The following is a 15,889-nucleotide window of genomic DNA, read 5'->3' as shown; positions in this document are numbered from 1 at the left end:
TGAAATATGCCGGAATGTTTGTATGAATGGATGTGTAACCAGCGCTTCTGTTCTAACAAAAACACTAAGGAAAAAATTTATCTCATCTTCAAACGCATCCAAAAAATAGAATACGGTACGGAAACCGGAAACGAATAGAGGGAAAAGCATGCTCAACCAAACACAAAAGACATATGTGGGATTGGAGACTTTGAAAAGGTTCTTTTTTACAAACGTCCAAGCATTGCGACAATCACATCGCGTACTTCTGTGTCCATTCACGTGCCAACTGATTGTACCTGAAAAAAAACCAGCTCAGAAAAACTTCTTTTTTTCACTTGTAAATCGTGAAGGAGTGGAAATCTGGATAAACCACATGACGCAATTAAATCTTCTTCACCGGTATTAATCACAGTATGCTCGGAACAGGGTACGCTTTGAAAAACGTCAATTTAAAAAAGGGTTAAATGGACGAACATCTTCAGCGATAGAGTCAATGACCTCCATTATAGCACAAACAAAAGCTGATGATAAATTCAAAGCTAGGTACTCCACTAGCATCAACTACAACTTACTGCAACTCAGCACAAGTTATACGTGTTGCATACAAACAACGTGAGCAATTGGGTTACACCGAGAATGTTTTGTTCAATGAACATCACTAAAATTACGAATCTTGACACCAAATGTTGTGGCAAGCGCTGCAAGTACTGCAGATGAAAGGAACAATTTCCCTCGTGTACCCGTAAAAAGGAGCTAAGGATGTTGATAAAGCAATAGTAGATCATCGTGAACAGCTACTATGAGGATCCACGATGCCGAACTACCCAGTTCAAACCACTCAATTTCAGCTACCCAAATGAGTTACGCAAAAGAAAAAAGCGCACAGAAAGCAAACAAGTTCTTTCTCAAGTATCCTAAAGCACCACCACCAGCTTTTTGCAACCAATCTTCGTCTGTCGAAATCCTATCTAAATTTCTACAAGCTTTTGAAGACTCAGAACTACAAGAAGAACAATTATCAAGAAGTATCAGTGCGATACATCTTCACTTCTACATCGGTTTTCTGAAAACAATACATCCATTTTGAACCGCAACCTAACTGTAGTTTCGATCGAATTAAATAAATTATCAGCATATGTTAAACTGGTAATTGCAGACATTTTAGCTGTTACAGCAATGCTTTGATACTCAAACATAATGAATGCTACGGTTACAAAAGCTATGCACAGCGAATACAAAACCAAAGTCGCAAGAATTTAGCACTACTCCTAAGAATGAGTTCCAATATATATTTCATTTTAATTAGTCCTCGACAACTGCACACAAAGGTATTCTTTTCTGCGCCTGCTAGCACTAAGCCTCCACTGAAATCGATCGACTACAAATCAATAGGTGTAGACTGCGTATGGATCACTAGACTCCACAGAAGTTACCACAAAAAATAAGCCCTGGAAATGAATTCGGCCACACTGGCATGCTCAGCTAGTCCCTACACAAGAGGAGGGAGCCGAGCGAGACTACGCAGCATCCAAGCAAACATGAGCATAAAAAAGAGACTAACCATGAAAATGCTCATTTAGATTTTAAAAAACTACAACTTAAATACAGTAATCCTCTCTTTATATAGTGATTCCTTATACAACAAATGCATTGGTACTCTCAATTCGCAACAGTGTAAATGAAACAATACCACTACTTGCCACCTCTGCCACTACCATGTCCTCAACAAAGGTTGTTGACCGAGATTTAAAAATAAAGTTGAACTCGTTAGTTTGTTGCGTTTAGAAAAGTCCGCAATTTTACGTCTGCAAGTTATAACTACTGGAATACCTTACCCTTAGTAATACGCTCTATTCTACAGGTGAATTGCCCGATTATAATTCTTAAGAGATCTATACAATCATAACCAGTTTGGAGTGCGAATGAATATGAAGCGCTTAACAGGATAGAAAATATACAGCATCAGAAAGTGTTCAGTCTTGACAGCTGAAAACATGAAAGCGATAAAATTTTGAAAATAACGTACTCTCAAACAAGAAAGCTTTTCTCAAACCGAGGTGTTAATATCCGTCATTATTTATATCTAGAGCGAGTTGAATTGGCCTTCGTCATGGGTATACGTTTAACGTTTGACAACAGATCGTTTTCACTATCCTTCCAATTTGGAGGATTAGAAGAAAATGAAAAGGAAAGGATAACAATCCCCAAATAAAGAATGTTGAGTAGCTCAACGGAGAAAACGCAGCCATTCTCAACATTTGCAAACATGTAATCTGATTAGGCTATTGTCACATGTACTTCGGTTGGTCCGTATGAAGTAGCTTTCCTCTACAGTTGATGGGACAGACGAGCGTGATGTTAATGTGTACCCATGACGAACATATTCCAGTAAATTAATATTTAAGTACTTCCAAAAACATTGTCTAAGATTTTATCAATGCGGTGATCCACAGTTCCTTGCATGAATGCAGCGAATCTTAAGCGTTTGCATTACTCTTTTCCGTCCTGGAAATTCAGTCACAGACAACAGAAGCTTTGGTTTTAGAAATTTGCTAGCACAAGCTATAATATTTACAAGTGTCCCACACGACAGTTTTAAACAACAACAAAGCATGATTTACATGACAAGAAACTTTTCTCTGCTTCGAAACAAGGTGTCCTTGGTGATCGTGAAATTTCCACCTAGAATTGTCTTAAGCAGGCATTACACCCTTTTCACAGCTCAATTTTCATCTTTGCTCCGAAAAATTTTTCACGATAAAATCCCTCTCCGTCACCATTCGCAAGAAAGAGTGAGCTGCGTGTGCTTGGGTTTGCTTGAAATGAATCCCTTTCAAGGGTTTCTTATAAGTAGCATTAAGTGGTAAACATACATTAATAAATACAATCAATAAATTCCATGAAACCTGTATGAACACCAATAGAATTTGACTAAACGAGAACAGGAGAACTGCAAAACAGATAAAAACTTGCGCTAAGACAAAAGATAGGTGAAAAGTTCGTAATATTTATGTCGCATGATCTTCACATCTTATTGAACATAAACTTAATAATCCAATTAATTTTTAATACCTACCTATTTGGAATAGAACATTGTTGCATGAATGCAATGTAATGCAAGATGGTAATGTGATGAATTTACTCATTTTTTAGGGTATTATAGACAGCAGTGACCAGCAGAGAAGCTGTTTTCCAAATGGAATGCCGGGCACGAGCTTCCATTAGTTTAGAAATACGTAGGTGCAGCTAGTCGTTGCACGACATTAATCTGCCAAAACCACACTGTCATATTGCAAAAGGGCTCAATCGGTATATTTCGTGCCTAAATCAGACGACATAGTCATACACGCGGTTCAAGGCTACTTTTTAAAGGCATCACTCCACGAATCTGAGGTGGTACGGATTTCAGGTGGAGTATTCGTATACGGGATTGGAGACTATGGAGAGGAGGGTGATTCCGTCCATTTCTTCCTAATTGCCGTAAAAAACGGCCCAGAAGATACGGCTTCAGTCGCTCTGCCGCACTATTTTCTACAGGGAATTTGACTGGAGCGCGCCAGCCTTATGCGGCGCCGCATCTTCCGGGCCGTTTTTTTACGGCAAATAGGAAGAAATGGACGGAATCACCCCCCTCTCCATAGTCTCCCATCCTGTATACGAATACACCTGAAATTTGCACCACCTCAGATTCGTGGGGTGATGCCTTTAAAGAGGAAAAATCCTGCAATATCTCACTATTCGATACAATTCTCCTGCATTCAAATAGAGCACTGCATCATTTCGTTCTGTCTGCACTAAGATTTAAAGAATACAAGGAAATTTTTAGCTTCATGCGATGGGACGAGTTGTATGTTATAACATGCACATCAAAACAAAGAATACACCGTAGTACTGGGTAGCCTAAGTGGCCCAAAAATGAAAATGTTGGATGATCAGAACGTGCAGAATGTGGATTTCAACTAATGGGTTGTTATTTATGATTCCCATGGTTTCCTAATGATTTAAAAACTGAGTACATACCGGTCGCGATCTGTTTTATAGATTCGAGCGATTTCGGGCACCAAGGGATCATCAGGATTTGGATCGCATAGTAGTGAGCAGATCGACAACAGAACTGAAAGAAGAAGATCACAACTGAGTCACACAAAAAAAACACGAACGTTTGACATGTTCGGTAGATCCCAAAGACAAATGCAGAGGTCATCTGGCACACTGAAAACATACCTTTCGATATAGTCAATGCTGGAGACCACTGCGATCTAAGAATATCCAAACAAATACTGCCGTTCGAATTTATATTAGGGTGATAGATTCTCGTTGTAAAAGCGACCTTAATTACAAACAACTATGTTGGGTAGACTAGAATACAAGACGGAAAGAATAAGGAACTGAGAACGCACTAAAATAAAGTATTTTTTGCTGTTTCACAAGAATGAGTGACACCTCTAAGGTAGTGGCGAGCATAAAATGTCAATTGTTAATCGATATGCAATCGATTTCATGGGCCGTCATAGGGTTTCCGACGGTTCCCTCGGTCCCCGGAAAAATAATAGCTTTAATCTTAGCTCCTCTAGAACAGAAAATTGGGAAAATCATTCTTTGGAAAAGACCGCAAGCCGATACAACATATGCATATTCGCTTGCATTTGAAATATACGAGGAATGATTGGTAGGAGTGCAGTGGGGTCTCGAGCGTGAGAATTTCGATAGCTATTCCAAAAAAAAAAAAGAAAGGAAAAAAAAGACACCCTTGTAAACCAACATATATACAAGTCAATGTTATCAGGTTAGAACACCATCAGAGGATTAAGAGTCGTAGCACTAGTTACACATGTAATTTGAGCATCAAAAATAAGCATGACATTTCCAAAATCTAGAACACCTACCACCATACACTTAGTCTAACACGACCGACTGAATTTCTCGGAAAGGTTGCATATTAAATTACTGAATCAAATGTCTCTTGGTATAAAGAATGTGAATACTGATGAGGAAATTCCAAATTCCTGGCAAAACAAGAATAAATAAGCTTGATATTCGAACAGTTCAATCTGAAATTTTGGGGACAGTAATGGTACTGTAGTGCTTACATGGTCATGCCTACTTAAATTGGTTTCTGACTCTTCTCTGACTCATACCACCAAAGCGGTTTGCAGTTACTATGGCTCAGTTCAATCGTGATTCATCTTCTACTTGCACTATATCAAAGCTCACGATCGGCTTCCGCTGTACAGAGCAAAGCAGAAAACAAAACAATTTGAACACGCTGTACTGGTAAAGAATTCCTACAGAAGAAAAACGCAGTTTATGCAAGATTTATGTTAATGTAGACGCCCACAATAGGCATCCCCGCTCGAAGTAGAATTTATCGTAATCGAGAAGAGTCCAAACTTGAAGATCCTAATACCGTCATATCTACAGAGACGAGAAAAAATATGTTAGTATATGATTTCTTTTTCTTCTTTGTTCTCGAGAAATTCATTAAGATTTCAGTGAACTCAGATTCCAACGAAACACGTACCTTTGGTGGTTTAAAAGGATAATCTGTCGGGAAGTGAATCGTGAGGAAAAAGACTCCCCCTTGATATGGAGACTCAGGAGGTCCCATGATTGTAGCTTGCCAATGGAACAGATCATCGCCTACAGGTCCGGCAGAGCACTGTGCCGGTGGATCGCGTCCCAAATCTTGTAACTCCTGTAAGCATATGCATAAATTGTCCCGCAAAATTATATGCGTAAGTGGGACAACTAATCTGGATAAGCATCAGATCCTGTACATGCAGCTACGCAATTATATAAAAAACACGCAAAAATCGATAACCGTCACCGAGCGCTGCTACAAAGAATGGGCTGCACAGAGAAGGTGGCCGCACAACGGGTGAAAGGTATGATTTTTGCTGGAACATTGACGCTAGAAACATACGATATACCTTCTGGATTCTCTTGAGTGCCATTATTTATTGTGAAAGATGAAATAGAAGACCCGGACGTACGCGGTAGAACCGCGAGGACTGAAAAGTGCAAATGAGTTGCTGCTGGACGGATCCGAAAGTTGTAAACAACTGATAGCGACATTAACCACACACAAATGAGCGTGTAAACTTCGCAAAAGATGTATACCGAAAGCAAAACCCGAACACAAGCTCAGTCATCACCTCGGCGCCGGGTGGCGGGCGGTACCAGAAGATTCTGCCACGAATCCATGTCGCGTCCCACACCGTCGTTCAAATACACGGTATCGCGCGGCAATTTCAAATAAGAACAGAGTGTTGAGGCGGATGTTGCATGTCAGCTGGGGCTAAGTGGCTGCTTGGGGCTGTGGCCGTGCAGGTGAGCATGCGCTCAACGGTGTTCTTGTCGCTAACAGTCTGCGATACCAAAAGGCAGCTGTACCTTCAGTGTGAACGGCGCGTGCTGCGCGTGTGACAGCGAGCTGTCCTTTTGGTGCATTAGCGTAAACAAAGTTGAACTCGTCGCAAAGAAACTTGAAGAAAACCCGCGCGACATTAGTTGTAATGTAGAAGCGATAATTTTTTTAGGTACAGAACCACATCGTAGTAGTATAAGCAAGTAATCAACCCCTATTCTGCACTTATACCTCCACTAAATATGCCCCTTGATCAGCTGTCCACTAGTGAACATTGGATATAAATAGGAAACATATAAGGGATAAAGTCTCGCTTTAATAAGTCTGCTTGAGATGTACCACCAAGTTCACTTCAATTCAGAATCGTTCAAGGTTTATGAACGTGTAACTGCCCAATCCATTGACTTGGGGGGACTAGCCGATGTGCCAAGTCAGTGTTTTTATCCTCCCAGACAAGTCTGGTAACAATTTATCGATTCCGAAAAAGTGGAAGCCTTGGTGAGCACTAGGGCGGATTCGAACCTCCGATCGATTGTGCAGACAGCGGAAGCTCTTACTGACCGCGCTACATCCGCCCTAGGAGACATGTATATCCACGAGAAATGAGCGTATTCCCAACAATACAGTGCAGGACCTTGGACAACGTGTTGTTATTTGTACGCTCAAGGTTCTCACGTTATACGGGAAAATTGTACAGTTGTGGTGAAAACTCCTGATCCCCATTCCGCATTTCATCGTGTTCCCACGGTAAATTTCAACTACTTGCGATCGCGTGGACCCAACTACGCCATCGGGATAAAAGACAACCACTAACTGCGCTACATAAGCTCGCAGCTCTTGTGGGAGGTTGAGAACCGCGACGCTCCGGACGCAACCGCTTACGCCATATTGCACCATAAATCAAGTCGTTCTCACCGCATTGTATCCCGCAGAGATGTGGAACTGCAACGATGCGAACAGAGACTGCAGCTGTTCGTCTTATGATATCGTAACTGAGGGACGATTTGATGATGATTTTGATAAGAAGACAAAAGAAAAATGCAACTCAGAGGGACACTTGATCTTGATTTCTCGCACCTTGCTATTGTTGATTGTCACTTTATTTTTTTTTTACACCAAGAGTTCTACCAACATCATACAGTACATTTTGTATGAAATTGAACAAATCTGTATAATAGTGTATGAAATAGCAATACTGTACTACTGTCAATAACAAGCCGTTTGAATAATTTTTTTCTAAAACAAAACTTACTGGCATATTGATTATCTGTCTCTTACGCAGTCAACAATTTTTCTCCGCTCTACTGAAGAATGTTTCTGAGGACTTATGCTGCTTATTTCTATTAAGGTTTATGCTTGCAAGGAAAACTTTGCGAACTATAGCAGAGTCAAAACGAAATGAAGCACGGTGCACTTGCGTAAGCGGTTGCGCTCGAAGCGACGCGGTGGAGATAGCGGTTGGAATTGAGGTGGAACCATCGCGGCCTGCAGCAATGAACGGTGGACGAACAGGTCCTCACTCAGTCCTAACCGCTATGCTCCACCGCTCCGAGCGCAACCGCTTACGCAGCTGCACCGTGCTTCATTTCGTTCTGACCCGACTACATTTCCATGTCTCCATGGAATTCATAATTCTCGTTTTCAAATGTTCGGCTTTAAAGGCATCACTCCACGAATCTGAGGTGGTGCGGATTTCAGGTGGAGTATTCGTATACGGAGACTATGGGGAGGGTGGTGATTCCGTCCATTTCTTTCTAATTGCCGTAAAAAACGGCCCGGAAGATACGGCTTCAGGCGTTCTGGCGCACTATTTTCCACAGGGAGTTCGACTGGAGCGCGCCAGCCTTGTGCGGCGCCGCATCTTCCGGGCCGTTTTTTACGGCAATTAGGAAGAAATGGACGGAATCACCACCCTCTCCATAGTCTCCCATCCCGTATACGAATACTCCACCCGAAATCTGCACCACCTCAGATTCGTGGTATGCTGCCTTTAAGTGCGCAACAGATCAGCAGAGAAGGAAGCAAAATATCGAAAATCAGAAATCGAAGAAATTGCTTCATGGATACTCCACATAGAATTAGGTCAACTCAATAATGATAGTGACATCCTTGAGAAACAACTCTACGAGCAGCTGTAAAGTGCTGTTGCAATCATTGACGCTGTTCCCGAACAATCTTCTAAGATGAATAGAATGTTTGTCTATACAGGTGACATGCAGAAAAAACCTATGACACTAGGATAAAGCAAAGAAAGTAGGACCCTGCTTATTGCTAGAGGAACAATTCTGCACGGTGGTCGGCTAGCATCAGAGCTACACGACTATTAAGGTAATATTAACGGTTTTTTAGTTTTCCGGTCCGGTTCTTAGTCTACTCTCTAACTGAGCGTTACCTGTGGTACGACAAGGTCTTTAAAAGGATACAGTGCCTATAAAGGATAAAGGATAAAGTTTGTCTCGTCAACCAATCCGCTTGGGGTGCGCCCCCACGTCAACTTCAATTCAGAATCGTTTGAGGTTTACGAACGTGTAACTGGCCTATACAATGATTTACGGTGGCTACCAGTAGTATCAAGTCAGTGTTTCTATCCTCCCAGACGAGTCTGGCACCAATTTATCGACCCTGGAGGGATGAGGGGTTTGGTGAGCAGTAGGCCGGATTCAAACTACCCATCGATCGTGCAGGTGGCGGAACCTCTAACCGACCGCACTACACTCGCCTTACATTGTCTATAAAAGGGTCACGACAACATGAACCAAGGTACAGCTGCCTGCACGATCGGCGGCTGTGCTTGAAGCTTAGCGATCAGGATCGAAGTGGGACCATCGCAGACTCCAGCGAGGAATGGTGTTAGCAAGGATTACCCCCCCCCCCCCCCCTCCAGACTCAATCTGCGCAGTACCGCTTCCAACACAGCCGCTTAGGCATCTGCACAGTACTTCATGTCGTTTTGACCTTACTGTATGTCCTTTACCTTCCAGACTCTGAAAAGAGCGACTACAGCGAAACTTCAGTCAAAAGTCAGTGCCGTTATGCAGTCAGTCAAAACGACATGAAACTCGAGGGAAGCTGACGTATGCTGCTGGGCTCGAAGCAGTGCGGTAGAACGCAGCGGTTAGGGTCTAAGGAGGAGGGGTTGGGTTGTTGCTGGCATCACTCATCGCTGCTATTCCCAATGGTTCCATCTTGATCCCATCCTCTAGCTCCACTGCGTCGCTTCGAACGCAGTCGCCTAAGCAAGTTCACCGAGCTTCACGTTGCTCCGACTCTACTATAGCAATATTGGTTCCGACTTCCATTTAAAGCAAGTACAAATAGATATATTCTGCGAAGTTTGTAGCTGATTAGCCGTAATTCTGTGCAAACTTCGCTGTTCCTTGATAATAGAACATGAAAAAAGAACGAAAAAGTCTGCACAGACCGCTTCCTCAGTCTTTTGAGTCGGCCAAATCATCTCTGTTTCCAAACCATTTCTATGCCAATATCGCGATGGTGCAATTTATTGCGTTCGACATCGCATCCAATGTAATGACATATGAGGGTTCCGGAAGTTCGAAAGTTGCTTGCAGTGTTTTTTATCCTTCACTCATGGACACATGCCTCCGGACCTATTCATGTTCATCAAGAGAAAGCTAACTGCGAACATAACCATATCGACAATTTTGTGCAAACGAGGTCTTGAGTATTTTTGCATAGCACTGGAATTTGGTTCCGTGCAAAAACCTCCGTCCCAGTAATTATGAATTTAAATTGGCTAAATATTGGTTGTATGGAGTAACAACTTCAGGAATTGTACGTTACTCTAGTTCTTAACTCAGTTTGCATTTTATAAACGCACGCTCGAAGGGGAGAATTAGAGGGAAAAGTAGTTGGGGAGCGGGACACTCAATGGCTCGCTTATTTCTCAACTCTCTAACTTACTTTTTTTCTCTTAGCAACTTTAGCTTGGATGTCAGAGATCCTCTAAGGTTAATGCTTAAGCATTAAGGCTCCGATTGATTTAAATATTTACTTCTAGAAATACGTAATTGACGTAATTTTGAATCCAACATTTTGGTAGATCTATTCAGATTTGTACTTCACTGATTCTTCTATTTTCTACGTCAATAGATTGCTCCATTCCAATCGTCGTAGAAGGATTCGTTTAAATAAAATTATTTCTTTGACTTGATGACTTTACTTTAATTTCGAAGAGCGAAGAATGCAGGTAAAACAAAAAGAAATAATGTGAATAAAAAAGGGATAAAACAGACAATTCTGAAAAATATCGCTCTGCAAGTAACATTCTTCTCTGCAGTTATTCTATTCTTTTCAGATGTAGTAATCAATACGGAAACACAGCTGTAGCTCGTTGTGTGTCCTAAGGTATCTGCTGGGATGAAAAAATCCCAATAGAGGTTGAAGAAGTTTGTGATGGAAATTCGAATGATTCAGAATCTTCTGAAATCGACACCATTCAATAGGTCTCCTTCTTCTGAAAAACATATCTACTTGATATTTGAAGAAACTTCCAATAAATCGCGGAAAATAAGTTTTCTGTAAAAACACATGAAAAGTTCTATATATTTGCAGGCTCAAAACTGACCGCAGCTGAAACATATTAGAGAAGAAATCGGAAACATTCATAGGACAAAGTCTGTTCTCTATTGTGTTGCGACGACAGATGGCTAGCCTAGTTTGTTAGCGATTTATGAACTATCAAAAATCAGAGTAAAAAATGCAAAATACCGAAGTTGTAACTTTAGCTGCAAAAAACAGAAAATTCTGTTGAGCTGGAAAAACGAGAGATGAGCTTCTCCCACAACAAATAGTTTTCTTGCATATTTTGTAAGAAAACCATTTTTAAACTGCTAAATTCGGTCCTTCCTGGAGTTCAAACATGTCATTTTAGTCAAATTTAGAAGATCTTCAGAGTCATGGGATTATAGCTGTGAGGGATATCAAATTGTTCGCAATATTACATAGATTACGAATATGTAACTATCATTTCATTTTTCGAAAAATATACTTACGTCACAAATCATATATCCTTGGGGCGCAATTATCTCGGACTCAGCCTTGTTAATATGTACCCGCAGGTAATTTTTTTCAGAAACTGTTTCCTTGATAGGTTTTGAAAATTCTAATTACATTCAATCGGTAGAGCTCGCGCTCACGAATCTATTGATGTGTAGATCTTATAATAAAGATCAAATTGAGGAGAGTTATGAAAAAAAGACGAAAAAGACGCGGATTCGCGTCTTTTTCGTCTTCTGTCGAAGAATTAGCGATCCTACTGTAAGGACGTTACTGAGTGCCCATCTCAACTTCATTTAACCAGAATTAGAAATCTCTGAACATCCGGATCAGGGTGGCATGCCTGTATTTCATTTTTCTTTTTACTTTTGATGAAAACGTATGTTATATGAATAATTAACAGAATTTACAACAGATTAAGAAACGACAAATGAACATCCCCGAGTGGAATTTTCTCAGCACATCGACGGCTGTGCTCGTGGTGTTTATTTCTTTGGTGCTTCTTTCGGATGTGTTCATCACTGCAGCAGAATGAGTTTCTACAGAACCGCTGGGGAGGTCAACGCGTGCGCGGGTCACGAGTCGTTGAATCGTATGTATGGCTTCAGAAAGACCTGTAAGGGTGTGCTAGTGCAAAATCAAGAACTGTACCTTTGATAACAAAAATAAGAAGACGATAGATTTTACTGAAGAATAATGTAAAAGATTGTTCGGTTGGTCTTTACATAGGGAAGAAACTACATAGCTACATAAGTGACCTTTTTTTTCGCAGTCTGTCCCAAATTTCGTAGTTTTGCACCAGTCGGCAGCGGCACCTGCCGCACTTTTCTGCACTGAAATTGTTTCTATGCAAAATTCGAATTCAATCAGTCGGCCCAAATTGAACTTGAATACGTTACCTGTAAAATAACAACTATGAGCAATAAAACCATGGATTACATAAGAAAAAAAAACTGTTTTGGATCCTTCCGAAAAATGCAGCTGTGTTGATTTCGCAGCTACTGTTTCACAGAGTTATGAGAAACTCACAGTATAGTAGGGTTAAAAAGACATGGAGCAAGTACGTAATTGCGTACGCGGCTTCTCTTGAGGCGCTTCGGTAGAGCGTAGCGACTAGGAGCGGCTAGGAACCCTTGTTGGCACCACTCATTGCTGCAGTTTGCGACGGTCCCACTTCGGTTCCAACTGCTCCCTACCCCGCGCCGTTTCTAGCGCGTACGCAAATGCACCGCAACTGCACTCGTGATTCATGTCGTTTTGAACCGACTATATGTGCGCGCTTGAAAGCTCTCCGGGAAGCTTTCGGGGAGGTAACTCCGGTACCCGATTGCAAATCGTCAAGAACAAAGTGAATGACACCGAGGACGAAGTCTTGCACTCAGGAAGCTACCTAGTGGGGAATATGATGAGCAAATTCCTAGGTACGTTCCCTCGTATTGGTTTTGGTAGTAGATGAATGTGGTTGGAACACCTGCGAGGACTTAATGACATTAGCACCAGTAATCGTTTGTGTGAACTTAGCTTTCTTTTCTGCGTTATTGAATTCTCTTTGGGCAATTGATACATACAACTGTGTTAAAGGGAGAATACCACGATATTGGCAATGCGGGGATCACGAGTACGAGAGCGATCATGCTCAATTCCCTGTAAATGTCCAAAATTGATCGTGTTTGTTGGGTCCGATCGTGAAGGTCGTTCTCCACATTGTCTTTAACTATAACTAGGTGGAGTAGACCGCCGTGATTGCGCCCATACTCGTGAACTACATCACTAATCATATAACGGTGCTATAACGACATAAGGCACTGTGGAATTCTCGAGGCGGTGTGGTGGAGCGTAGCGGTTAGGAGCGTAATGGAACTTTTTGCTACCACCATTCATCACTGTACTTTGCGATGGTCCCACTTCGGTTCCAACTGTTGCCTCCACCGCGCCGTTTCGAGCGCGTACGCAAATGTACATCACTTCATGTCGTTTTGACCCGACTATATCTACTTTTCGACGGAACCCATCAGCTTCAATTTCGTGGTATGCTGCTACTATGTATCTGTTAAGTTCCTCTCTGTTCTTCCAGTACTTTTAGCACTTCTGGAATGTCTAGTCAGTTAAAAATGTCTGTCAAACAGCAAAGCTATCGTCGATACCGATGCTACCAATCACTTTATTTATTTATTTTTGTCTAGTGTTCACTTTCTTCACCTTAAGAAACCCACGCGTTTTTAGGGTCGTTCACTTCGTGTGAAGGTGCACTTTGAGTCATTTGTACACATATGTAGCGACCATTAATTGTCCACTCTGAATCATCCATTTCCTAACAGTGGAAACATCCGGAAACATAACCATAGTGTATGCGTCATTCATTGAGCAGAAATATGTCAGTTCTTTTTATGTTAATCTGTCACTTTAGTCGTTCCACTTATTCGTAGCTATGCCAGACGCGGTGTGTAGCATTGAAATTTGCGAGTACCTCTCTCTAGCAAGATCCAGCAGAGATTGTTGTTTACCTTGTTCTGTGTTAACTACATTTCATTGTTGTTTTACTATAATTTTTTTCATTTACTGCGATGCATCATAACACGTCCATTTCTTTGTAAGTATAGTCGGGTCAATACGACATGAAACACAAGTGTAGTTGATGTGCATTTGTATACGCGCTCGAAACGGCGCTGTGGAGGCAGCAGTTGGAACCGAGGTGGGACCATCGCAAAGTGCAGCGATGGGTGGTACCAGCAAGGATTTCACCACGCTCCTAGCCACTACGTTTCACCGAAGCGCCTCGAAAGAAGCCGCGTACGCAATTGCGTACGTGTTTCATGTCGTTTTGACCCTACTATAATCATAGCTATAACGGCAAGCATACAGATCTTTTCTTATCAACGAGCTGGTGCAGGTGACTTCCTCCACATTGTAGACGCAAGCAGGGTAAACACGATTAATGTCGACAGAACTTGACGTTTTCACAGTTCTCTTGAGGGATGCGAGGACGTCATTCGCGTTGTTTATCGCTTAAAGGTCGCACTTGACGGAATCATGAAAGTTCATCGGAGCATTTCATTTCCTTGCTCTTATTTTTCGTCTACGCAATGTTTCTATTGATGATCATTCTACGGGAAGTTCTTTAAAGAAATTGTACTGCGAAAAAATGAAGTCAAACGCTCCAGGCTCAATTATCAGAAGCAAAATCCAGAGATTTTCACACTTGTTTCGTTGGATTCACAAAATAGTCTGAAATCATCATCTGAAGTCCCGTTTAGTTTAGTAAGTTGCGCAAGCGCTTGCGCTCGAAGCGAAGCGATGGAGCGTGGCGGTTAAGATCGATGGGGATTGTTGCTAGCATCAGTTACCGCTGCAATTCGTGATGGTCTCGTCTCGATCCTATCATTATCAAACTTTAGAAAACACCTCAAATCTTAACATTTCGCTTGTCAGCGATTCGCGGTAAACTGGTATTAAGAATTCTTGCAGCAGTGTCTTCTTTCCTCTGTGTTGAACTATCTTAAGGTAAAATACACTTTCATCCGTACCACCCATGTTCACGTTGAATTGCTCTACTGGGGACTAGTAATACTTCCATTTCTCCCAATCGCGCCCAGGAGTTGCTCTGTCTCTCCTCTTCTTGCGAGGGTCTCGAAGAGCATCATATACCATCATTGAAGGACTTTAAAGGCATCACCCCACGAATCTGAGGTGGTGCAGATTTCGGGTGGAGTATTCGTATACGGGATGGGAGACTACGGAGAGGGAGGTGATTCCGTCCATTTCTTGCTAATTGCCGTAAAAAACGGCCCGGAGATGCGACGCCCCCAGACTGGCGCGCTCCATCGACCTCTGTACAAATGGTGCGCCAAACGAATGAAGCCGTTCCGGACCGTTTTTGGCAATTGGAGAATGGCGGTCGCCCTCTCCTCCTAATCTCATTCATGGTGAAGGACTTTAAGGAAAGGTCCTGCCATCAGGTGAGTGGTCTTCCTGCGGAGCGTTTAATATCGCGTGGTATCCAGTCGCTCACAGCTCTGGTCCAACGATTGTCATTATAACGCATCATATGTCCGGCCCACCTAATTTTGCTTTCTTTAGCATATGCGGCAGCGTCTCTGATCTTCGATCGATGACGTAGGGATGAACTTCGAAGCCCCTTTTCTATTTGCGTAAAGCAGGAAACTCCTGACATCACTCTTTCAACTGAGCATTTTATGACGCTGACAACATTTTCCTCTTGCTTGCGAAGCGCCCAGGTTTCCGAAGCGTAGGTCAAAGCAGGAAGAACGGTGGTGTTGAATAGGTGAGCTCGGAGCCGCATGTTTTTAGTCCTCTTCACAACATTCTCGATACTCTTATATGCTTCCTAAGCCGCTCTTTTCTTTCTGCCCAGAGTCTCGCAGGTCAGGTTGTTCGTCACGTAAAACTTTATCACCGCAATACCACAATTTCTCCGACACTGTTGGTCAAAATTTGTACTGCTGTGTCTCCGCATGTAATAGCAGCCCATTTGTACATAGATTTCTGCCTGAGAACGTTACAACG

At 42.1% G+C, this 15,889-nt stretch overlaps 2 protein-coding genes across 2 annotated transcripts; both read right to left on the bottom strand.

Moving 5' to 3' along the window:
• Positions 1-232: 232 nt before the first annotated feature.
• RB195_002894 (uncharacterized protein) lies at positions 233-5,936 on the bottom strand (the record flags this gene model as incomplete). Its single annotated transcript, XM_064200352.1, has 5 exons — positions 233-278; positions 4,003-4,096; positions 4,207-4,312; positions 5,504-5,677; positions 5,913-5,936. 5 exons carry the CDS (start codon positions 5,934-5,936, stop codon positions 233-235), a joined length of 444 nt encoding a protein of 147 aa, XP_064056233.1.
• A 9,381-nt stretch (positions 5,937-15,317) lies between these two features.
• On the bottom strand, positions 15,318-15,665 carry RB195_002893 (uncharacterized protein; the record flags this gene model as incomplete). The annotated part of the gene is made up of 1 exon (XM_064200351.1): positions 15,318-15,665. One exon carries the CDS (start codon positions 15,663-15,665, stop codon positions 15,318-15,320), a length of 348 nt encoding a protein of 115 aa, XP_064056232.1.
• Positions 15,666-15,889: the final 224 nt, after the last annotated feature.

The sequence above is a fragment of the Necator americanus genome, chromosome IV (genome assembly GCF_031761385.1).
Source record: "Necator americanus strain Aroian chromosome IV, whole genome shotgun sequence".
Lineage (NCBI taxonomy): Eukaryota > Metazoa > Nematoda > Chromadorea > Rhabditida > Ancylostomatidae > Necator > Necator americanus.
The sequence above is the reverse complement of the archived record's forward strand: the minus strand, read 5'-3'. Positions and strand labels throughout refer to the sequence as shown.